Consider the following 23,360-nt stretch of genomic DNA (forward strand, 5'->3'; position numbering starts at 1 on the left):
GTATGCAGCACAACGTATCTTCAGCGTACCTGCTGCAGCCCGTGTGTGTAAAAAAAGAAGTTGCTATGTGTTGAAAAATAACTTCCTGCTCATACGCATGAAATGACGGTAATTCTGGTGTTAGACAGGCACGTATGTGTACACCACCGTGATGTGAAACTAGTATTGAAATGTGTGGACAGTGATTATTTATTCACATCAACCAACACAGCTGTACAAAATCAACTAACATATTTGTACTACGTACATACAAAAAATGTATAAGGAATGTCTTAGCTCTCACTGAACATGTACTGGAGATCCAGTAGCTTCATTATTTCCTTGTCATAGCTGTATTTGCTTGAAGTCGCTCTCCACGACATACAGCTGGACCTAGAAAGACGTTTAGCACACCAAACACGTGAATGCACATGCCTGATAGGCTCGGCACAGCAAACTAAACGTACTTCGCTCATAAGATTTAACTATGAAGAAAATTCTGACCTTTCCTAAGCTTGTCTCTGTACACTTGAGGGGAATAACACTACCACTTGGGACTTCACTCTCCCTTGTGTCTGCTTCAATCCATGGAAACTTCTGCGTTAACAGTAATTAAACAATGTAATTAGAAAGTGTGAGAGAGAGAATGTATTTAGGGAGAGTGCATAGAGTGCAGTGTTGATGAAATAATAGCATGGTATAACTGATGGCAGCTCTGTTCTCTGTGTTACTTTATACACTTCTACCCTGAGAACAGCCCTCATTTGGAATCTCCATTCTCTCCGCAGGTTTGCAGAGGTTGCATGTCCCGAAAACCTTGTAATGTGAAACACTGTTACACTAATGAAAGTTTGACTTCGCATCTCATATGTGGTTATGATAAATGCCACGATAAGCAGATGGCTTTTTCGCCACCTCCTACACTTTTGCAAAAATTGAATCTGTTCTTGAAAAGCGTGCTCGCCCTTGCTCTGAGGCTACTTTGAGGGAATTTGACATGTGATTGAGAACTGATTTGTTCATTCAAGGAACTAGATATTACTAGAGGCAAACAGGAAAGTGCCCTCTTATGTTGGCCCTTCCTGTTTTGCTAGACGCCTGTAGGTGGGATGAGAGATATTGGGCACCACAGATGAATGTGTTTCAAGCATTCCAAGAGTCATTTGCCAGGAAAAATGTAAAATGCCAGGGGCACTTGACAATCATAATGTGCGCAATCAACGCGTACTTCTAAACAGACACTGCAACCCGCACTAGTCACGAAATAGCACCACATATATTGTAGAACCTCTTCTAGCTGTAATGCAGTCACTGCTGAAAAGTGAGTAATAAATGAATCTACTAACAATCACGGGGATGGGAAAATGCTGAAGTGTTTGAGCAGTAGCGTAGCCTGAAAAAGATTTTAGGAGGGGGGACCAAACTGCCCAAAATCACTCCCCTGACTACACCACTATGTCCGAGTGTTCGACAACCATTCAAATACCACCTACCCCTTTCGGAAGAATATCTTACCTCATCTTCAGGTTCCCCACTGAGGGACATCCGCATTGCCGTGCTTTCCTTGGTGTATAGCTGAATGGTGAAAGAGCAGCCTAAATGAAGAGTTAATTAAATTAAACATTGGTCGGTGCTTATAAAAGGCAGAACACCTAGGACAAATCAGCCTCGAACTGTCAGAAGATTTTGTGTGGGATACGCGAATAAATCCAGCTCACCTTTTGGGTTTGCTTTTAGCACAGAGTCCGAAGTAGAGATCCTCAGGATAATTGCGCGTGCCAAAGCTTCCGTATCCAGCAGGAAATCTTCTTCGCTTTTCGATAAGAATGAAAGGAGGTTTCTGACTTGTGCACACAAACTTAATTGGTCAATGTTTCTTACCACTCAAAGTTCTGACTAGGACATTCTGTCGAGCTTTCCATTTTGACAGACACCTCAAAAACAAACTGTTCAACGGGTTTGAAGTTTTCTCCCATGACGGTGACTGCTAACCTGCTTAGCTCATTTTTTTGCAAGAGCTTGTGCGCAGTTGCTATGCAGTTGTCGATATATTCGACGACTTTCGGATGAACTGCGAGCTGAAAATGTAGTGACAGCATCTTTGGCTCAAAGGCTCGTGCAACTGTGCAGTGTTTGTCGAAATCGTACCTGAACTGGAACGTTGTACTTCCGCGTCCTTCTGAACGCAGATTCTGGATATAATTTTCTGGTATATAGGATGTTGTGAATGGAAATTTCGAGCAATTCTGCAAGAACGTCAGGTCCAGCTGAAACGGATGAAAAAAAAAAAAAAGAAAAGAAAAAAAAACTGTAAGCAATGACAGCCATGGTGTGAAAGCTGCACAGACATACCTTCTAATACACTCATTCTGTACGTGGCACAATCCTTTTTGTGCTTCAACGTGGTTTTCCTGTTTGTTTACACTGTTGTCATTTGCGCGTAAGCGATCGTGGAGCGTAAGGATCTTGACGTACTACGCTTCCTCCTTTCCACAGTAGATCTTCCCATCTTCAGACGCTATCAGCATAGTTTATCAGAATGCACGATAAGCAAGCACCGGAAATATAAACAAGTATCGATACGTCGATACTTCCTACTCAAGTGCCGCATTAAATTTATTTTATACGAATGTCATCACTCGGCTAACGCGAGCCAAATGGCCGAACGGCCGAACAACACCCAGCTCGTCTCTGCTGGTTGGTCAAAGGCCGACTCAGCTGACCAATGGCGTCTCCTCACAACCCGCTTGGAGCTCATAGTTGACATTCGTGCTGAAAGTGTTGTTTCATGGTGAGTCTGTGTTGTGTGAGAAAAGGGAAGAGGCCTTGTTTTTTACGTTGGGTGTGCCTTGATACTTTCGTAGAAGTGTACTTTCACAAGTGGACAACGTGCAAGATGAAACGCCGCGCAGGAGAGACAGCGGAAGAGCTCAGTGGCCTTAATTTATTTGTCAAAGTGAGTACCCTAACAAGGGCGGATGGGGACAACCTTCACATGGTGACTAAAACATCACAGAGCTATCGTAGTTTTTAACCTGAACGATATGCTTTTTTCTTTAATCTTGATCGCCAGCTTGCTAATGCAAACGGCCACGGTGAGCTCAAATGCCTCTCCGTGTAGTCAGCGTTCATATAAGAATGATGTTCATTGGTCACATTGTGTTAACATGCATGTGAAGCTTCTGTCAAACCTCAGTCCAACAAAATGTTTGTTAGACGTTTCCGCCTCTGGGCGACATGAAGCTTAGATAAGCGGTTTCAAACTTCTGGTAATGTTACGTGCATATTAAAGTGTTAAAGTTGCGGGAAGAAGAAAGAGCGAATGAAGGCACTTCCGAGCGGAAAAATGCACCCAATCATGCGGATATCGTCTACTAGAAATAGCGAGGGCCTGCGCCAAGTGAGTGCCATTTGGCTGTGAACTGAAAAAGAAGCTACTTTAAGTAATGATTCTATTAAGGCTAGGAGCACCATGAAGCATTTGTGAATGTGGATGGCGACGTTAGCGCAGGCGGTGGACAGCGTGTGCTTCCTTTATCACGACGTTTGTGAGGCCGTGATATCCAATTCGTTCCGTAGGCTGATTTGTTAATCAAATTTGTTTGGCGGATACAATTTTGCTTCCGTGCCACTTCGTGTGCGAAAGCAGGAGTCATACCTATTTTAAAGCGTCTCCCGAAGAAATCAATATATTGAGCCGCATCATTTTCATCGTGTATTTTCCGAATGTGTGTCTGCAGCCTACGGGAGGACGCGTTCGTGTTTAGCCCGAACAGTTTTGTCCGATGTATTAATGGTAGTAATTATCAGCGTTATAAGAAGCTCATAATTGACTGTAGCGGAGATGGCGTGAGACAGACGAACCAGCGCCGGACGAACACGCGTTACATAATCTTACGAACGCATTTCGCCTGCATTCTGTAATAATGTGATTCCCTTACACTTGATGTTTAAGAACAGACATTGCTATCAACGCCTAAAAGACCATTTTGCACTGTGTGTATTTCTGATGCTCGTTACTGAGCAAGCTTGTTCTGCAACTAACAGGCCCCTTTGTCTCGTGCAGTACTGAAAGCTAAACAGTGGCAGGAGATGTGGGGTGAGACATGCGTGCAAGTGGTCTCCAGCCGAGAAGACGGGGGTGAGAGCTTGCTGCTTCACGCGAGGCAGCACGTCCTGAGGGAAAAGCCGCTCTGAGCGGTGAAGTATGGCATCCAAGGCCCCATACTACTACAGCGAGTTGGGGCCTGACAAGGCTGGGGTTGCCGGCCCTATGCCGCAAAATAATACTTTGGTACGTTCACGGTATTGTGGTGTATCTGCGGCAGTAATTGTTTACCATGCAAGCATCCGAGGCTGTGCAAATAGTCATTTTAAAACCAAAGCGAATAGCTATATACATCAAGTGAACACGAAGCAAATAGTTGTATATACTCGAAGCGGTTTATTATATACCCGAAGGAAATACGAAATGAATGGCAGGCAAACCGAACCCGTATCGGCAGATATTCTTGATATATGCATATGGATGTTTGTATGAAGCACATCTTGCTACATTCTATACTGTCTCTTTTGGCACATTTTGGCTTGCAAGTGCTGCTTCAAAACTCCTCCAATATATTCAGTTTTGAATTGAATTCAAAATTTAAAAATAGAATTCCACATTTGAGTATGCAATTATTTGCTTCGCTATTACAAAAATGAGAATATTTGTGCAGCCCTATAAATATTATATATCAGCAACGCATCCCCACATATTGGTTTGCCTTACGTATATATTTTTTTCCCCATCATAAAGAGGTATAGGTATAGAGGTAGAGGTACTTTACATTGTGTTTTAGAGGTAACGGGGTGCAACTTCCACTGCAGTGGTTGGAAGTGTGGGAGAGCACATCATAGTTGCTGTCAGAATTTTTTTTCTTTTTTTCCTCAGACATTCGTTTATGTCAGTTAATGGTACCGCTGTGAGCATTTTCTTCTTGCTTATATTGGGCTACCCTTATAATTTCATTAACACAACTCACGCGTATGAATCTTTTGGCTATGGCGAGGCCTTCTTAGGCGTTCCGTTTGAGGGTTTGCAGTACACAATTAAACTATACTTCCTTCATGTCTTTATGAAAATAGTTTGTCTTATAGCCACTATAGTCTTTGTTGCTTGTGTGCCATAAAAACTCCTAATCATCATCATTATGAAAGGAGTACTTTGAGGGTTCAAAATTTTTTCACCTCTTTCCTGCGTTACTCGCAAAAGCGGAGACCTCAGTTATGTTGAGGTTCATATTGGACGCAGGAAAGTTGATTGCTGTGGAACCTTCACTGTGACTAATTCATGAATGTGGGCATCTTCTCACAGGGTGGGCATTCCGCGGAGGAAAGCAGCTCACTAGGTTTCAATGGTACTCCTCCTCCGGTAGAGCCTCCGCCAAGCGATGCGTCGGCCTCGCCTGTGACTGACCACGGTGGCTTCTTTAACCCCCTGTTGTCGATAGAACCAGACATTTCGGCACCGGACACACCACGAAGGAATGCTGTAAGTAGTGGTTATGATGATTCCTTCTCAATGTGCGCAGGGTGCTTAGAAGGAAGATTGAAAGGCTTCATGGTTATTTCATGCATCCCTGTGCATATTTATCCAATGGAACTGTGGAACATATCGGGACACTAATTCTGGAGAAAGGGTTTATGTGCCACTTCTTTCCTCGAGGGTTCTCACATTTATTATAATTACTGCCTGAAGTTTTAGGGTTTAACCCGACCCTTCCTCAAATTTGCACCCTGCATTGAAGGTTGCCTCTTTAGGGTGAAACCCGATTTTTTACCCTGCAAATAGCCATCACTGAGACATCTGTAGGGATGCACACTAATTTGTTTGGAAGCAAATGCAGTTACATCACCATTTGTACCAAACCAGTGTAGTTAGTTCAAGTAACTCAGCCCGATTTCTCCACAAATTTTAGCATACTGGAAGTTTCTTCACCCGAATTTGCATGAATTTAGGGCACATGTTTATTTACTCGATTTTTCTGTCCCAAATTTAGAAAAAAATATTTCTTGAAAACTTCAGGCTCTAATTATAATGTAGCTGAGTCAGAATCATGAGAAAATTTCTGAAGCTTTAAGCTCCACAAAATCCTAAAACTGCTGGCAGGTTTAGACACATCTGTCTAGTGGTTTATCCAGAATCTCAAGCACCGGGGAGTGTTGCAAAAAAATTGGGAGGGGGGAAGTCATTATTCCATATTATGTTGTTATACTTTACATGCCAGTGCTGACATGCATCTAAAGCTGAATTACGCGAGCCTCCCCCCATGTATGGTGTGCAGATGAGAGAAAGACAGGGTGACAGCACCAAAGATTTGGGAAGGGTGGCGTAGGGGGTGGGGGATTCTGGATAAATCGCTGCACCTGACTACATATTTTTCTGAAACCATTTGCCACAGCCCATCGCATTTGAACCGTCGATAGCTTTTACGAACGCGACGGATAGCTAATTTGTCCTCTCTGTAATCTAGCAAAGCCATAAGAAGAAAAAGAAAGCAAAGAAAAAAGGCGGATCGCCGAGCAAGTCCAACGGAATCTACGGCACTACCACTGCCTACGCCAAACAGCTCCTCTTCGGTGCCAAAGACTCCAAGAAACCTGCCGGCTCCCCCGAAAAGAAGCAGGGGGTTCGGCGGCGTGGCTCGGAGCCCAACATCTACGAGGAGATCACCGACGCCGAAGAGTACGCCCGGAACGAGTGCTTGCGCGTCGGCGGCGCTCCCACGATTCCGCGCCGGCCGAGGCCTCAACCGGAGCATGTGCGAGAGGAAGTGACTCGCGTACATCGCACGCATGTGCACATCTTGGAGAACTTGAATCTGGACGTGGAGACGATGCTCATGCCCGACACTTGCACGGCAAAGTTGGAACATACCAGTGGGAAAGAGGGTGATTATGGAACGGTGGGGGCGGCGAAGAGCCACATCCCGGCGTCCACGTGGCGGAGGGTGATGAACGAGTACGTAGAGCACCAGGTGCCTCCAGTGGAAGTGTCCAGCGGGACATTACCAGCGTCGGCATACAGATCCAAGGGCCTTTGGATCCCTTATCCTAGTCATAAAAGTGAGTACGCATTCTCATTGCAAGCATGAGTTGTTGGGGCACTGTGCGCACATCTGCACCCAGTTCGATTTTGGGGGAGTGCTGTAATCAGCCCCTTTTCACGCACATAGAAATCTTGCGAAGAGAGGGTAGAAGGAAAGGCGGGGAGGAGGGACGGAAGAGAGCAAAGAACTTGAACGGGGCTCTTCCCTCTCTCAATGTATGCGCTCGGAGGCAGCCGTATTGAATCAGACTAGGAAACGTCGCATATTTTTAGCCCGTGAAAGGAGGCGCGATTCCGAAAACTGTTGAAAACGCTTGTCCCGCTGCTTCCGTTGGCTACAGATTTTGTCACTGTCTTCCCCTATCCAGGGTTGTAGCCAAGGCTGGTCGGGGCAGCGGCGTTGACCGTGTCTCCATGTGGCGTTCATGTTGTGTCTTTTTTTTTTTTCTTTCAAATCTTAGGGTTTCATGGATTAGGGCTGTGTGTTACTGCTCCAAAAACCTCTTTTGCGTTACGTTTGGCGTATGCTTACCGGATTTTTTCTTTTTTCCGCTTGCGCCACAGCAACGGTAGCTGATTCAATATGGCGCTACCCTTGCCCATATGTCCCAGTTTCAGAGGTTTCCTTCTGCATACTCCTTAAGATTTCTGTGTTCACGCAACACCATCGTAACCGTGCTTTCGAAGAATAATGTCTGAGAGGCTGAGGTAATTTGCTTCATGCATGTCCTTTCAGACGAGCTAATTACTGTCACTCGTCCGACGCTGATTTCACGCACATGCTCGCGCCCCGTTTCATCATGTTTCTGTCCCCTGATTACTGCCTTGCCTTATCTCATCCACGTACCTGTGTGCTGCATAGTTCTTTCGCAAAAGGAGCAGCAATATTGATGTTCCGTATTGATGTCCCGTCATGTCTTGATAGGACATAATGAGAAAGCAGAGCATGTTATCAAAATGCCTGTGATTGCTAAGCACATGTGAGACATGTAGCTGGCACCCGCTGCATGTTTTGTATTTCACAAAATGAATGTGGAAGGGCTTTTTCGCAGCCCAGATGTTAAGTCATGAAAAGTAAGGCATGGAACTTGTTTAAAAGCTTACTTGTGAAAAAATTTAAAAATTTTGAAAGAGCTATTATGGGATTATTTTTCGTTAACATTTCCTTACCAGTTCACTGGATTTTCTACCCTTGTACTTTTTAAGTATTTCAGAGTGCTTCCTTCCTTCATTGCACTGTATTTAACAATTCAAATGCTGCTTATGGAGCTATGTCTTGTTACCATCTGGTTCTTACATAGTACTGACAAAATGGCTGCAGGGTATAGAATTTCTGTGCAGCAATACTGTGTTAGCCATACTGTTCTGTATAGCAATACTTTACCAAAGTGCTGTTCTTATGTGGGATATGACTATGCACACTTTAGGGAAGCCCAATAATACACAAATCAAGTAGAGGGCGCACACTTTGGCTTTGCTAGAGCAGCAATGAAATGCCGGTTTTGTCTGGCTGAATCACTCGTTTGGGCATGTACTGGAAGCTGGATAGCCGTCGTGCCACTTTTGTGCCATACGTACACAAATCAACCAGTCAGAAAATCAAAAATAACATTTGCACCAAATCAGATAATAAAATATGTAAAAATAAAAACTACTGTTGAACTAGGCTCGTGTCCCCAACAACACTGAATATCCTCTGGATGTACGAATAATGTCCAAACGGATTCCTACGTCCGATGGATGTTCTGAGGATATCCTTCGGACATACAAATTTGTTAGGACATTATTCGTACATCAAGAGGATATTCAGTGTTGTTGGGGGGTCACACATGCAGTCAGTATTGTAGTTTCCTAGGTATGCCAATACATTCCTGGTCTCGATAACGATACTGTCCACTAATCTGTGTGCGCACGTGATTTTTACACATTTGTAATGACAATATGTCCGAAGAGCAGTCTGGTAGGATCCGAATAGAGATATTTTGCTGTATTCCTCATACACGATTTATGTCCTTGTTCTTCTCGTTTCACCACATCTGAGCCAGAGCACTGCCTTTTCTCTTTTTAGGCTACGTTGCTCCCAGGTATTGAATTGAAGCAAAGCCAGGAAAATGCGAGAACATTTTTCTGATAAGGAGATGCCCCATTTTGAGCGCTGTGAACACATTAGATTTGTTGTCTTTTCTTTTACAGTCTTCTTTTTCTTCTTGATCAATGAAACATGCCAGATTGCTGAACTTCGTTTGTTCAGCTCTTTAGAGTGCGAGATATTTCGCATGAACAGACATCCAGAACTATACCATAATCTAAATTATGGATGCTGAGTTGTGTAGCTCAGAATCTCTTATTGCTTGGTGAGCATGAAGATCGGCTTTGTGCCATGCGTTGCATGTTGCTCAATAGTTGGGATTCTCGTAACAGGATACTTGGAAATCATATGATGTGCTCAACAATCAACGTTGCAATTCAACTCACAAATTGTGCGGAGACAAGAATTAACCGCATGTTCTACTTAAAAACAATTCAAGTTGCATTTAAATCACATGTAATGGACAAGACACAGGATACACACAGTAGACTACATGGGTGGAAGGTAGAGGGGAAATTTGTAGTGCCTCTATCCATATAGTGCTGTTGACCGTGAATATTTATGCACAAAGAAAACGAAAAGGGGCTCTTAGAGAAGCAAGAAACATAATCGAGGATGGCTTCTTTCGAAGTACTTTGTGATTTCCCATACTTTTTGCTATGATTAAGGCATTGTTGTGCAGTGCAAATATGAAACATTTTTATATTCATATTTTTTGTGTGGCACTCAAAACAGACAATATCAATGATACACCTGAAAATGGAATGGGGGAATGTGTTTTCATAATTCGTGAATGGTAAAATCGCACTGACAAACTTCAAATATCTTTCCTGGTTTTTCAACACAAAATTTTTCCAGTTCATGCCCAATGTAGCAGGAACAAATAATAACATTTGTTTAGAAACAAATTTATTTATCTAGCTAAATAAATCTGCCACGAAGACTGAAGGTTTGGTGGTTCGTGAACAGCAAAGAACCACATGAGAAATTGAACCTTACAGAGACTGAGTCAAACAAAAGGGAAAGGAGTTAGAACTAGCAGGCAGCCATACTGACACAAATATGACTTTGCCATTCTTTGCACCGCGCAACAATTAGTTGAGTACGCATGATGATTCATTGAGATGCACCAGTTCTGCAAAAATTACAGTACTTGTGTTACAGCTTTGAACTTTCTAGCTCAGCTTAATTATATGCTGGGTCTAACTCGAGAGTTAGCTGCAGTAGCGTAATTAATGGGTAATATGTATATCTGTTTTACCACCCAGCCGCATGTACGGTGGAGTTACAGTAAGGTATTTGTTGCGGGGGTACATCTTTTTATTACCCAGCATTTGCTCTGTTTTTGCTCTACTGGTGTGTCTCCTCTTTCTGTGTACCTGCTTGTTGGTGATGGACTGCAGTCCCCCTCATGCCCATCTTTCTGTCTTTCTATACTCTGTGATATGTGACGCGCGGTGCATTGACCGAACCCCTGTGTGGCATTGTGGCATCCCAGCATTCCAGCCACCTGCCACAGCGAGCCCGTACGGTCGGACGTCCCAGCATTATGCGAGCACTGCAGCTGGGGAGCCGCTCTACATGCTGTACGACGATACGCACAAGCGTCACGTGACCCCCCTGCTTGCTGGAGGAGGTTGGTGGTGGTGGCTTTCTTTCAGCTTTGCTCCTTCGTGCATAGGTGGCAGAAATGGGACGCTGAAAAAACTGAGTCGTTCGTAGGGAGAGCGTGGCCATTCTTTGATCAGCCATCTCGTGGAGGGATCCTGCCTTGACATTAAAATCACACGCACAAGCAGCGCAACATCTTGACCCAATATGGGTCCAATATTGGGCAGACATTGCCAGTATTGGTCCAATATTGGGCCAAGATGTTGTGCTGCGAAAAAAACCATAAACTTGAATGCATGTGGAATCCGCTTCTCAGCTAACTGCCGGTTTACAGCCGACATCCGCCAGTGATATGGGGTTTGAGTCGCCACTTAGTGCAAGAATTCTAGGATAAAGGGCTCTTGAAAGGCTTGAAAGGGCTTCTCTCCTGGCACTGTAAGCGATGCTTTGCATCAACATGGCGGTGGCGACCGCTGGGGACGGGACAAAAATGGAGCACAGTAACGCGGGTTGTTCTGCCGTGATGTCGCGCGACGTGCTTGAAGTTATGTGATCCTAATGGCCAAGCTCTCCCAAAAGATGGCTCTGGGGCAAAATTAAGGCTCATTTTATGAACTACGTCGCAGACAGGCGCCTAAGTATCTTCAGAAGCAAATTATTCCTATTTGGCCACTTTGCAAATCATCACGAAACAAAACGCTTCATCTGCCTTGCACGCGCTCTCAACATGTTGCTTTGATCACGCGAAAGTGGAGTTCTTTGCTTTAATGCGATCTGAAACAATTACAAATGTTTTCTCTCGCATCGTTGTGAGCATCTGAGGTTAGTGAGCTTGCCAGCTTGCAAACATGCTTAGCATTCACACATTGTGATAGCTTCTAAACCCAAGGACCAAAACAGCACTCACCAGTACAAGGGGGAAAGGAAAAGGTTGACGTTCTGCCACCTCTGCTTCTCTGTTGTGTCCATGTTTTTGTCTGTCACGTTTTCTGGTCCTGTATAAGAGTGTCTCGTACTAATATTTGCACCCCTTTATACTGACCTGCTTGATATGCACTGCATTTGCTGTTACAATGCTTCAACTAACCAAAGTGCACACATGTGAACTAACTGATGCAGGAAAGCAATACCCTTTCCTTGGATTTCAGCCATTGGGCACACATAATTTTGTTTCAGAGTTACATACCTTCGCAGTGCTCTAAAATGGTCACAATAGAAAACCCAGTATTTTTAAGTGACCAAGCGAGCGGTGGAGGTTTTGTGGTCTTCAACTGTTTTCTGTTCGTGTGTGTAGCAAAGAGGAATAAGGCCCAGATCTGGCTCATGGCTCAGAATCATAATCTTTGAGAGGCCCAGGCCTGGTTGGCCACAGGCTAGCCTGACACGCGTCAAAATTCTTACTTAAAAGCAACCTGTACAGAGAGCAACACCAAGAAACACCTACCACGCGATTCCCGATGATAGTTAGATTCAATGTGCACCAAAATATCTTATCAAGGTGGCCTTATTTCAAAATTTTAAAATGTGTCTGGTTACCCGCGCCGGGCTATACCACGACCTACTGGATTATAACGACCACGTTACAATCGGCAACCCGTATGAGGAGCCCGTCCGCACGAACCGCTAGGGGGCACTACTTGTCGGCCCGCGAGATCTACATCATGATTGGACAATGGGAATTTGAATTTTGAACGCGCAGAAGCGGACGTACGACCACCGTAGCAGATAACAGCAACAGCTCCTGTGAAAATGTGTAGAATGATGATGATAATGAACTTTAGAAAAAAGCATCTCCCGTGGGACATCCACCGCTTGTACAAAACTACTAAGGTAAGCTGAAGTACGAAGTATGGCAGAAATTGGGGTAGCAATAACCGGGCCGACGAGTAGCGCCACCGCTAGCTTCCAAATTTGGCAGCTGGGAAGGGGTGCCTATGACATGGTCTTTATGATCTAGTAGGTCGTGGGCTATACACATGAAAATGGGGAAGTTGACAACATTGGTTAAAGGGGCAATCTGCTGCGTTTTCATAATATGTACCCTGTATCACGAAACAGCATTTTTGCTTCTGTTGGTGCCTTCCCCGTGACACTTGCACTGTGTCATTACCGCAAGAAATGCTATTAAAGGGAGGGATGCTTACTGCTGCTGTCATAGCGGAAGCCATAAGTAGGACAGCAATGGCCGCTGTGTCACTGTAGCAAAGACAACAAAATATTCAATCGCCGTCTGCACATGTTACGACATGAATCTTTCAAACGACCTACTTTCAAAGCATTCAGTGCCCTGTCACTTAGCTATCAGCATAAACTTTTTTGAAGGTGTTACGGCATGTTGAATTAAAACTCGCGACTCGCAAGCAGTTTCATTAAGGTCAATGGCCAATTGACATGGAAAGCCGCGCCATTTGTGAGTAGCTTTCCAGCAGAAACAAGTCTAGCCACTGCTGGGATATGCTTCCTCTGGTGGTGGGTGTGCTCAACAGTCATATAGTTTTTGTTCCAATGTGTGTGTGTGTGTGCACACGTTAATTCAGCTATACCTGTACTGTTGGTGCGTATATGTAATAGTTTGATATTCAGTTAATTACTGCGAAATTGTGTTGCTTACACTAGCCAACATTTGAAAGTAAGTATTTCTGCGCCTAGTAAGAACATGTTTCTTAACATTGCTTTTAGAAAATTATGCAGTACATTTGTCTTTTCTTAATTTGGTGCTTCTCCTGTTGAAGCTTGTTTTGGAAGTCTTCCAGCACACCTGTGACCTATTTGAGATTTTATGGCCCTCACTGCAAAAAAAGTGGCACGTTTTAAGGTTTAGAATTTCAGTGATCTGAGCACCTTGGTTGGAGGGCATCATTGACCTCTCTGTCCAACTACACGAGAGCCTTACAACATGTGCCCCCAATAATCTCCGCAGACATGTGCAGACCAGAGGACAACATTTATGAGGAAGTAGACATTTATAGACGGGAGAATGGCTGTGAAGATGGTTACAGCGTCACCGGGTCTGAGCCTGGACTGGATCATTCCGAAAGCTCCGAAGAGGGCGATGTCGCGAGCCGAACCAGCAGTCTGGGACTCGCAGCTCGGCTTGTGGAGAATGCGAAGCCACTCAAGAAGCGCAAGGATTCTGATGTTTGTACCTTTGTCACGCTTGTATGACACAATGAGTAGCTTCCCAGAAAGTTCACGGTTACCCCAACAACAGCGAATATCCTCTGGATGTACGAATACTGTCCTAACGGATTCGCATGTCCGATTGGGGCGTACGAATTCGTTACGGCATTATTTGTACAACCGTAGGGTATTTGGTGTTGTTGGGGTATGGACACGTTATTAGTTTATTGGATTACTACGGGTCCTCAAAATTTAAAAGCATGCACACAAGCTCATGCATGATATTACCGTTTTTCTCCTTAGTGAGAAGTGAATATGCAGATACCGCTTAATATTGGGCTTCCCCAGCAACACCGAATATCCTCTGGATGTACGAATAATGTCCTAACGGATTCGTACGTCGGATGTGGAAATCCGTTAGGACATTATTCGTACATCCACGGGATATTCGGTGTTGTTGGGCTTTCTGGTGGTATGGATAGGCATAGATCTTAGTCTATAGAACCTGCGCGCTTTTAGTTACCTGTTATTGGGGAACGCTGCATAGGTCCATCGCTGAAATCAAAACCGACTTGGAACTGGGCCATGGCAGCGAGATTTTTGTAAACAGGCTCGTTCAATGGCTGCCTGTTTTTATGCCCCTGTGTCTACATTATTACCGGAGACAAATTCTGTAGTGCTTGTGGTGCTTGCTTAGCAGCAAGTTTCTAATGGATTTGAGTGTTGTAATTAATTGAGCTGTTATGTGAAATTTTAGTTGAAATATAATTAACCTTGCTGCTGATTTTTCATATTTCGAAAGCTGGCATATTTAACAAATTATGACTCGTGGAGGAAGTTCAGGCATCTAAACACTTCTTTGTACAATTAGGGCATGATAGTTTTCGCACACAAGTGTCTTGTTCCATGTCCCCACGAGCGTTCTAAAGAGGCTCGGCTAAATACGATATCAGTAACTTTGTGTCCTCTCTTCTGGGTGCAGCTGACTAGCAGTTTCACACGGTTCTTCTCAACACGGCGGAAAGACTATGACTCTGACAAGCTTAGTCGAATGGGAAGTAGGCAGCTTTCTGGTAGGTTTCATTTTTACAACGTTATTAAATCTGGAGCAGTTCTGTTGATGATGAGTTGATCAATTGGGTGATGAGCAGTTAAGGCGTTGACTGATCGCGAGACGATTGTCTTTGTCTTTGACCGAGAGCTGCAGCACAAGACCTTGTTTCAACATAATACACTAAGCTTTTCGTCACCATTTAATGGTACGAACAAACTGAAACGTTGTGCAAGTGTGTAACATTTCAGTTCAGATTTTGTCTGTGTTCACCTGTTTTTATTGTCCCTAGTCTTGGGGTCGTTTTTCTGTCATGATTTCTGTTGGTTTCACTTGCACTTTGTCTGTTTGTGTCAGTTTCAAGAAAAACACATCTGTTCTTCACCTTTGTTTCATAAAATTTATGACAACAACGATTCCCTATCACACACTTCTTCACGACTGGGCAATGGGCAAAATGTTGATGTTTCCTTTTGCGCAACTAAAAGCTTTGTTTTTAATTATTCGTTTCATTTTTGCCTATGACTTCCCTGGAATAGAACTGTCTTCTCAGCTATGTTTCATCAATTACCAATACTTCACAGTTCCAAAAGGCTTTATGTGATCACTTTCATATAACATGCTTTTCTAACACATTTTGCCTTCTAGCGTGCCTTGCATTTGCATGTAGTGCTTACTGTCACTGCTTCTGCTCTCTGTTTTTTTAAAATTATTATTACTCTTCTGGTTTCGCTTGGTTTGTTCGCTTATGTTTGTTTTGCTCGTTAATGCTCTTCCCTCTTTAAAGCTGCATAAGCTTTGAGGGCAACGTAAATAAATAAATATGGTATTTGTTTCCGAAGCTTTTTCCACTATGGTGACCATTGTGCTAAAGAACTGCGGTCCGAAAAATGAGTGTTTGATTTTTTAACGATGTTGCAGAGGATGAAGGATATGTAGACATCAAAGTTCCAAAGAAGCAGCGACCGCCGCTGACCCTGCCAGCCATGCCACCAGGTCTCACATCGGAACAGGTAGCTTGGTCCTTTGTTTGCCTCCAAGCATCAAAATAGTCTGGAATTTGTGTACTACACTTCAGCGTGGTTGAGTGTAATCAAAAGCTTTTTAGGTTGCTGTAAATCTCTACTTTGACGATTCCGTAGAGAATTTTGCAACATCAGGCGCTCTGTCTTCTACCAGAAATTAACAGTCCTTGCATAACTTACCTTGTTCTATCTACTTTTACGAACTTAGTCAGTGGAAAAATTGAACAGAACTTGTATTTTATTTTTTCCGGTGACTGAAAAGATTGTTTCCCCTCTTTTGATATGTTGAGAGTAGCTTGTAGTTGGACCTATCCTGCATACAGCAGTCCTACAGAGTCCATGGCCTGCTTCCATAAATGTTGAGGAAATTCCTCAGTGCCGTCCATCTCTTCCTTTGTATCAACTTACTTGACTCCATGTTGAAACTACAATATTACTTTTTTCTTTCCAGATGAAAAGAAGGCTCATTGTAAACAACATTGTTGAGAGTGAGAATTCCTATGTTGGGTCCTTACAGAGACTAATATCTGTAAGCTTCATTTCATTTCATCTTATTACCTTAAGGGCCTATAAGGCATAACCTGTATTGTTGCCCTTTTCCTGTTGTTTGGTGAAGCTGTGCAACATACTTTTCCCCTCCGGAATTTAGTTGATATACTTTTCTTAATTAAGAGGGCTAAAAATTGTGGACTATCCAGTAATGAACAATATATGGTGACCCCGGTGGAAAAATTTTGTTCACGCTACAACGAATTTATGATAATGGTAGCATAGACGCAGATTAGCAGCTGGCGTTGAGGAAAACTTCGTAGGTCGTGCAACTATGGTAGACAGTGACCCGGTGTGGAGAAATTCGTGAGCTGCCAGAGGATGTCAAATTATGAAAGTGTCTAATTTGAAGAAAAGTACTTCCAACATGTACTACCATACCACTGGCAGCGGCCGAAAGTATGTGAAGCATGTTTGAGAATGTCGCGAGGTGTATGGCTTACCCTCGTGATTTACTTTAGCCCCCCCCCCAAGTATGGTAGAGCATTTTTCTACATGCGGAGCAGGAATACTTCGTGGCTCGATGGGGGCACGGCTATTTTCATCAACAGTTTGACTGTACCCAGCATTTTCGTACATGTGGGATGTCTACAGAAATTCTTCAGCGTATTAATTTAATTAAAAAATTAATTAATAATAATTAATATATTAATATAATAATATTAATAACAATAATTAATAATTCTTACATAGAAACATCTGCTTCAATTACGATGCTGTGCGCTCGGTGCTAACCTTCTTAAGGATTTCTCTCTCCCTCAATTTATTATAACATTGCAATCACTCTCTACAGGATTTCAAGAGGCCGCTCCTGCAGAGCCAGCCTCCTTTGTTGAGCCAGCGCAAGATTGATATCATGTTCTTTCGACTCGAGGAGATCCTGCAGTGCCATACACTGTTTGGCATTGCGCTCACGCAGTGTGTTTGGGAATGGGATGACAGAGAACGGATAGGCGAAGTATTTCTTGCTTCAGTAAGTTTGTCCGTTCATGTCCTCTCTTCTTCTGCAGCTGGTGATGTGTGGTGCCTGTATAGTAAAGCTCATCCGCGATTTAAATCACTTTAGATCGCCTCTAGCATCATCGATTGAAATAAAATCACCTGGTTGCTGCTGTTTCCTTTAAATGAGTTTTGCATATCCCAGAAGTAATGGAAGATGACTGCCGTTTTACTGGTACCTGACCGCTGGTGCATGAGGCTCGCGAACTGTGCCAAGTAAAATTGACCTTCTGGACTCTCAGGAGGTTATTGATTGAACCTCAGCTCTGTTATCATCCATCACTACATTGCAGTAGGAAGTTCATAGACAGGTGACACTGTAATTGTTTCCAGTGTAATTGTTTCCGAGCAGGTTATGCGTCATATAGGTTACCACCGTTGTCAAGCAGGTTATGAGAGGTTATTTCCTGAAAAGAAACTCTAACAGGCACTGATTAGCAAAATGATTTCTGTTTATGCTGAGATTCGAAATCTGCTTCTTTTTCATGTTGTAAGCAATCGGGGTTCATGTCGTTGCAGTTTTCCAAGTCAGTGGTGCTCGACATATACAGTGAGTTCATCAACAACTTCAGCACAGCGATGGAAACTGCAAAGCAAGCGGCCAAGAGCAAGTCTGCATTTGCAGATTTCCTCAAGGTACATATTTCAAATTACTGTGTTCAAAATTATACATGCAATTTGTAGGTGTTTAACCTGATACAGGGTAATGTGGAAATCTACTGTACTTCTTTGCCAGTGTTAATTTAAAATTACTACAATATCTTGAACTGGGTATGTGTTCACACCAGTAGGTAAATTTTGGCGTGGACAGGGCAGCAAGAAACAAATGTGCGGTATAGCAAAACAAAAAATGTCATCACCCCACTCACGTGGCAGCTGTATAACTGTGACCAAACAGCACTAAGGTTGCTAGTGTTATTGTGCGGGCCACAGGGACGTGCACATAAGTTGTGCAAACTGCATAATTTTGCGATACAGAGAAAAACAAGTTACAGTGGTACTGCTGTGGATAAGAATAAGTAGTGTGGACCATCACATAAAATGTCGTAACTGAGGAGTGATAAGTTATGTGGAAAAAGTGCTCAGGGTCACGCAGATTTTTCTTTTGGCAGTTGACCAAAAGCTCTCCAATGTGTAACATTGTATAACGTTAAATGCAGTAAGGTTCCTAGCTGAGAACAGCTACCTTATGCTTAAAGTAGGTGCAGTCACACTGTGCAGTTAAAGCAAAAACAGAAACCCACTGTTCCGTGGAATTCAACGTGCCTGAACTTTACACACGTGCACATAGGGAGAGACAGAGAGGAATACTGGTGTGGATTGGATTGGATAGTGTGGAACACCAGTGGGAGCATTGCTGAGTGCCGAGAGTTTGAGCATTGGGTACATCGAGTTGCTTACACTGTTGGGTTATGGTTAGTCCATATATCGATTGGATTGGATTGGATTGGATGGTGTGGAACACTGGTGTGAGCATTGCTGAGTGCTGAGAGTTTCTTACATTGTTGGGTTATGTTTAGTCCCGTGCTCCCCCACCAGAGGACGACGGGCAGCCAACCCAATACTCGTACAAGGTGAGGCTGGTTGCACATCCAGCTGCTAAAGGCATCCCCTCACCACCGTAGACTCTTGTCACCTCTCCCATCCATGAATGACATTTTGCATTGCATGAAGCCATATCTCACGGAATGCAGAGTGTTCTTTTTAACGAATTTGTGTTTTGCTGTAGCTGCTCTCGCGCTACAGATGCACCTAGTTCATACAGCCGTACTGTGTAGCATGGCACCCAGAGCAAGGCTTGTGTAAAAACCAGTACAGTTGTAACACTAATTCACAGTCAAATTCATTTCCAAAAATAACAAAAATAAAAATGCAGGAGCGTGGGGAGACTTCACTTAGTCAGTACGGCGTAGTTTTTCGTGTGTGTAACGGAAACCCTATTGATTATAAGAAGGGAAGACAAAGATGTGGTTTTATGACAGTAAGTGTAATGGATGCTCCAGTTTATTGAACAAGAAAAAAAAAATCATTAGAAGTCCAAGATGAAGGGTAACAAAAGCAAGTGTAATGTAATTGTACAAGGGGGCACCACAAGCAGTTGCAAGTAATTGATAAGGGACAGCCTAAGTCTTCTCCACCTGTTATATGTCCTACTATTTCATTTAAAATTTGAATTGAAATCGGGCACAAAAAAATTACTGGCACTGTGTATTTGCATCAGCATTGCTCTTATTTGGTTTGTTTAACATTACGCATCACATAATTTGCTCACGCACAGATTTTTTCTTTCCATTATCCATTACTTTTTTGTTTTGTATCGTTATCTTTGCGCTGCATTGTGAATCATTCACTTTTTTGTTTCTTTACACGATACAAGGTCATCCAAAAAAGGTGCATCCTGACCTGCTAAAGTAGAAAAAAGTATATACTATATATATATAAGTAGATATCCACTGGACTGGGTGTCACTGTTCTGGATCACCTTATACTGTAGGATGTTGTTTTGGCGCTCTTTTAGCACTGCGTGCTATTAGTGCCGTGGTTGATTTTAATTATAGTGAATGCTGTGGGCCAAATGCGTAGCACTGCATGGCCATTGCCGTTTTGTCAGTGTCAAAGTAGTTGTATCTCTCGTGTGGTAAATAATTGTTGTGTAGCGGATATTTGCGTTTAGTGAACATAGCGTAATGGACAGGGCACCAATGACTGCCACAATTTACTGTGAAAATATGCTGCACATACTGCAAACACATTACTGACTAGCATATGGCCACAACTTTGGTCATGTAACGAGTGATCGAGCTTGGTGCTTTTTTTTTTTTTTAAGAACAGAATGGTGCTGGTGTCTATGTACTAAACTTCAAATATAGCGTATCACATGGAAATTACTTCCCTCTAAATCAAATGCCCACTTTATATCCTCCTTTTCCTTGAAGGCATGTTGTTCGATGTTTCTGGCCGTTCGTTAGAGCATTGTGCAGTCAGTAGTGCTGAGGTAATTTGTATTATCCCTCTTCGAACTGCGATATATCAGAGGGCACGCTGGATAGGCATTTCCCTTCAGATATATAAAAAAACAAGAAAAGAAAAAGAAGGTAAAGTAAAACTGCCGTAAGTTCTTGGAAGTGATCCAGTAGATGGTGCCGTTCAACTGAAAACACCCCTGGCATAGCTTGACATTCTCTTTTTGCTCAGCGAATTGCATGAAAATGCACTGGTACTCTGTGTCCCATAGAAAACAACACATTTCTTGCTCTACATGGCACCAACATTTTTTATGGAGACGTTTGGCTGTAAAAAATACGGGGAGAAACAGTGCGGATGGAAAATATCGCTGCATTAGCTGCGAATCTAACAACGTATTGCCTCTATGTCTCCTGCCACAGATGAAGCAAATCTACAGTCCGGACAGGTTGTCTTTCTTTGGCCTGATGGTGAAACCAGTTCAGCGGTTTCCACAGTTTATCCTCCTGCTCCAGGTAAGATGCTTTTTGCCCTGAAACGTTATTAGTGGGTGGTGTACTCTTGTGTGTGATTTTACCGTATCTACTTGCATATTTTTTGCCATCGCATAATTTGCACACCCCTAGTTTAGCGCTAAAAATGACAAGAAAACAAAAAAATCTCGTAAGTTGTGCACCCGTCTTTTCGCGCGCGGATGCATGTCTCAGCGACCGTGGAGATTACGTTTCGCAACGCTCTCAGTGCTACCGAAGTTATTGCTGTGCCTTTGTTTGATTTGCGCGCACTTTCGGGTGATGGTCCACTGACGTGATGGACAATACTGTCACTCGAACTACAAAACACAGAAAGAAACGCTGGATAAACATGCTATGACAAAACCTTACAGCACAACATGACAAAGTTGGTAAACATAGCTTGCTTTCAGTCGTCAAGCGCAACTAGCGACAACTAGCGTCTTCCAGCAGCATTTTGACGTATTTCACTGGTATATGAGCGGTATAGTGGGCCGGCATTTTGCCTCCCGACCGTCAGTGGTTGTGCAGTATTTGGGAACTTCTTTCGCACCTGTGCAATGCAATGATAACGCAATATCGGCCCTGTCGAGAGCCTATGTGACCGGCATGCTAAAAATTTTGAAATTTTGCTTCGTTTGATTACCGCAACGAACGTTCCCGCGCGATTTGCGCACCCCCAGCTTTTTCAACTTCTTTTATTAAAAGAAAAAGTGCGCAAATTATGCGAGTAAATACGGTACCTAGTATAGCACTTGTCTGCCCCAGGACCTGCTGAAGCACACACCCAAGGGACATCCCGATAGGATGTCCCTCCAATTGGCGCTGACTCAGTTGGAGTCACTGGCGGAAGCGTTGAATGAGCGCAAGAGGGAGGCAGAACAGCATCATGCTGTGCTTCAAGTCCTTGGATCCTTGGGCTCCAAGTTCTCTCTGAAATCCCTCGACGGTGGTTCTGATCACTTCCTCTTGCGGCAGGATGACGTACTACAGTTGGTACGTAAAAGATCAGCCTGAACTATTTGTGAACTACAGTCGCCGACTGACTTTGGTGACTTTTACTTTAACTTAGTTTAATTAGTTTATTGTATGGACCAGCTAATTAGTCATAAAATTTAAATAATTTCTCTAATTTTGTTAATTTAAGCCCTTTACCAACATGCTCCACAAAATTTGTGTCATCCACATAAACTGTCGGGGAAAAGCATAAACTCCACGTAAAAAAAAGAGCTAAATATTTTTTTCTTCTTTTGTTTCAGGAAGTGGATCAAAGCGGGCTGGTGGTGAAATCCAAATCCCGACGTATCTTCTTGCTCAATGATCTCCTCGTCTGTGTAACAGCAACACCAAGGTAGATACTAATTTTCCTACTCCTCTCAGAAGTGACAGCAATGATTCACGAGTCCACACAACTGCCATTATATGTACCGACTCTTGGCTACACGACTCTTGATTGTGCAGATCATCATCGGAAGGGTCATCGGGTCAGAACCGTGAAAGGCTAACCCTGAAGTGGGCAGTTCCTCTGCAAGAGGTGGATGTTCAGGACGACATTGCCCCAGCAACTAGGAACCTCCTTGCTTCTTCGGGTCGGGCGAGAAATTCTGGAAGTCGTCTAGTTCCCGTTGGGGGTGCAGGAAATTCGGGTAAGGCATTTCAGTGCTCATCCCCTTTCGTTACATTTGCATGGTTGTACTTTCTGCAGAATGCTCAGGGTCAATGCAAGTTTTATATGATGAGTTGACAAACTTGGTTCACGACATGGAGGTCATGAGCCGCGTTGCGGTACTAGTCAGTTCTCTCAAGAGGTCATACCCTGTGAGTATTCCCTATTTCTGCTACTCTTTGGTCTATACTACTTAGGGCCCTGTGTTTTCTGGGGTTTCTTTTTTCTTCTTCTTGAAAATTGGGGGGGGGGGGGTAAAAATCAGGAAAAACAGGGCATACTCCTGCAATATCGGGTGTAAAAGCAGATTTTTGGGTCAAAAAGTTTGTTGGTACGTCGCCAGACCCATTGTTGATGTCAAAAGGAATGCTCTGTCGCTTTATGTTGGGTATTTAACTGTTAATTGAGTCAATTTTGAACTGTTAGTTGATTTGTTTGTATCATAGACATTATATTTCTTCTTTCCATTTTTCTCACTCTCATTTGGTTATTGTTACAATATTGTTTTCTTTTTTTCTGTACGCTTTGATCATTACTGTATTGTTGCTGTAAATAGTGAACTTTGGGGGAGGAGCCGGTGTCAAGCCTCAATGGCTTTTTGCTGCTCTCCCAACCGCAAGGAAATAAATTGAAATTGAAATTGAAAAATAGAAAAAGAAGTGCTGCTCACAGTAGCACGTAGAGCATTCGGCAGTGCCTGCATTG

The 23,360-nt window shown here is 43.3% G+C and overlaps 2 protein-coding genes across 3 annotated transcripts in view; one reads left to right on the forward strand and one right to left on the reverse strand.

The window, feature by feature from the left end:
* Positions 1 to 175: 175 nt before the first annotated feature.
* Positions 176 to 2,674, reverse strand: LOC135371020 (mitotic spindle assembly checkpoint protein MAD2B-like). Its single transcript, XM_064604991.1, has 7 exons — positions 2,332 to 2,674; positions 2,128 to 2,246; positions 1,861 to 2,057; positions 1,698 to 1,792; positions 1,495 to 1,574; positions 484 to 576; positions 176 to 372 (listed from the first exon to the last, which is right to left on the reverse strand). Exons 1-7 carry the CDS (start codon positions 2,345 to 2,347, stop codon positions 325 to 327), a joined length of 648 nt encoding a protein of 215 aa, XP_064461061.1. The 5' UTR covers positions 2,348 to 2,674; the 3' UTR covers positions 176 to 324.
* Positions 2,590 to 23,360, forward strand: part of LOC135371018 (rho guanine nucleotide exchange factor 10-like) — a 31,638-nt gene continuing 10,867 nt past the window's right edge. Inside the window, exons 1-17 of one of the 2 annotated variants that reach the window (XM_064604988.1) lie at positions 2,590 to 2,935; positions 4,046 to 4,273; positions 5,336 to 5,512; positions 6,495 to 7,086; positions 10,657 to 10,794; positions 13,690 to 13,907; positions 14,872 to 14,962; positions 15,862 to 15,953; positions 16,417 to 16,494; positions 17,308 to 17,487; positions 18,033 to 18,149; positions 19,034 to 19,087; positions 20,900 to 20,992; positions 21,758 to 21,985; positions 22,249 to 22,340; positions 22,451 to 22,635; positions 22,695 to 22,807. In XM_064604988.1, coding sequence (XP_064461058.1) covers positions 4,187 to 4,273; positions 5,336 to 5,512; positions 6,495 to 7,086; positions 10,657 to 10,794; positions 13,690 to 13,907; positions 14,872 to 14,962; positions 15,862 to 15,953; positions 16,417 to 16,494; positions 17,308 to 17,487; positions 18,033 to 18,149; positions 19,034 to 19,087; positions 20,900 to 20,992; positions 21,758 to 21,985; positions 22,249 to 22,340; positions 22,451 to 22,635; positions 22,695 to 22,807 — 2,535 coding nt within the window. In that variant the 5' untranslated portion in view covers positions 2,590 to 2,935; positions 4,046 to 4,186. The remainder of the gene's footprint in view (positions 2,936 to 4,045; positions 4,274 to 5,335; positions 5,513 to 6,494; positions 7,087 to 10,656; positions 10,795 to 13,689; positions 13,908 to 14,871; positions 14,963 to 15,861; positions 15,954 to 16,416; positions 16,495 to 17,307; positions 17,488 to 18,032; positions 18,150 to 19,033; positions 19,088 to 20,899; positions 20,993 to 21,757; positions 21,986 to 22,248; positions 22,341 to 22,450; positions 22,636 to 22,694; positions 22,808 to 23,360) is intronic. The other variant, XM_064604989.1, reaches the window with a different exon arrangement.

The sequence above is a fragment of the Ornithodoros turicata genome, chromosome 10 (assembly GCF_037126465.1).
Source record: "Ornithodoros turicata isolate Travis chromosome 10, ASM3712646v1, whole genome shotgun sequence".
Classification (NCBI taxonomy): Eukaryota; Metazoa; Arthropoda; class Arachnida; order Ixodida; family Argasidae; genus Ornithodoros; species Ornithodoros turicata.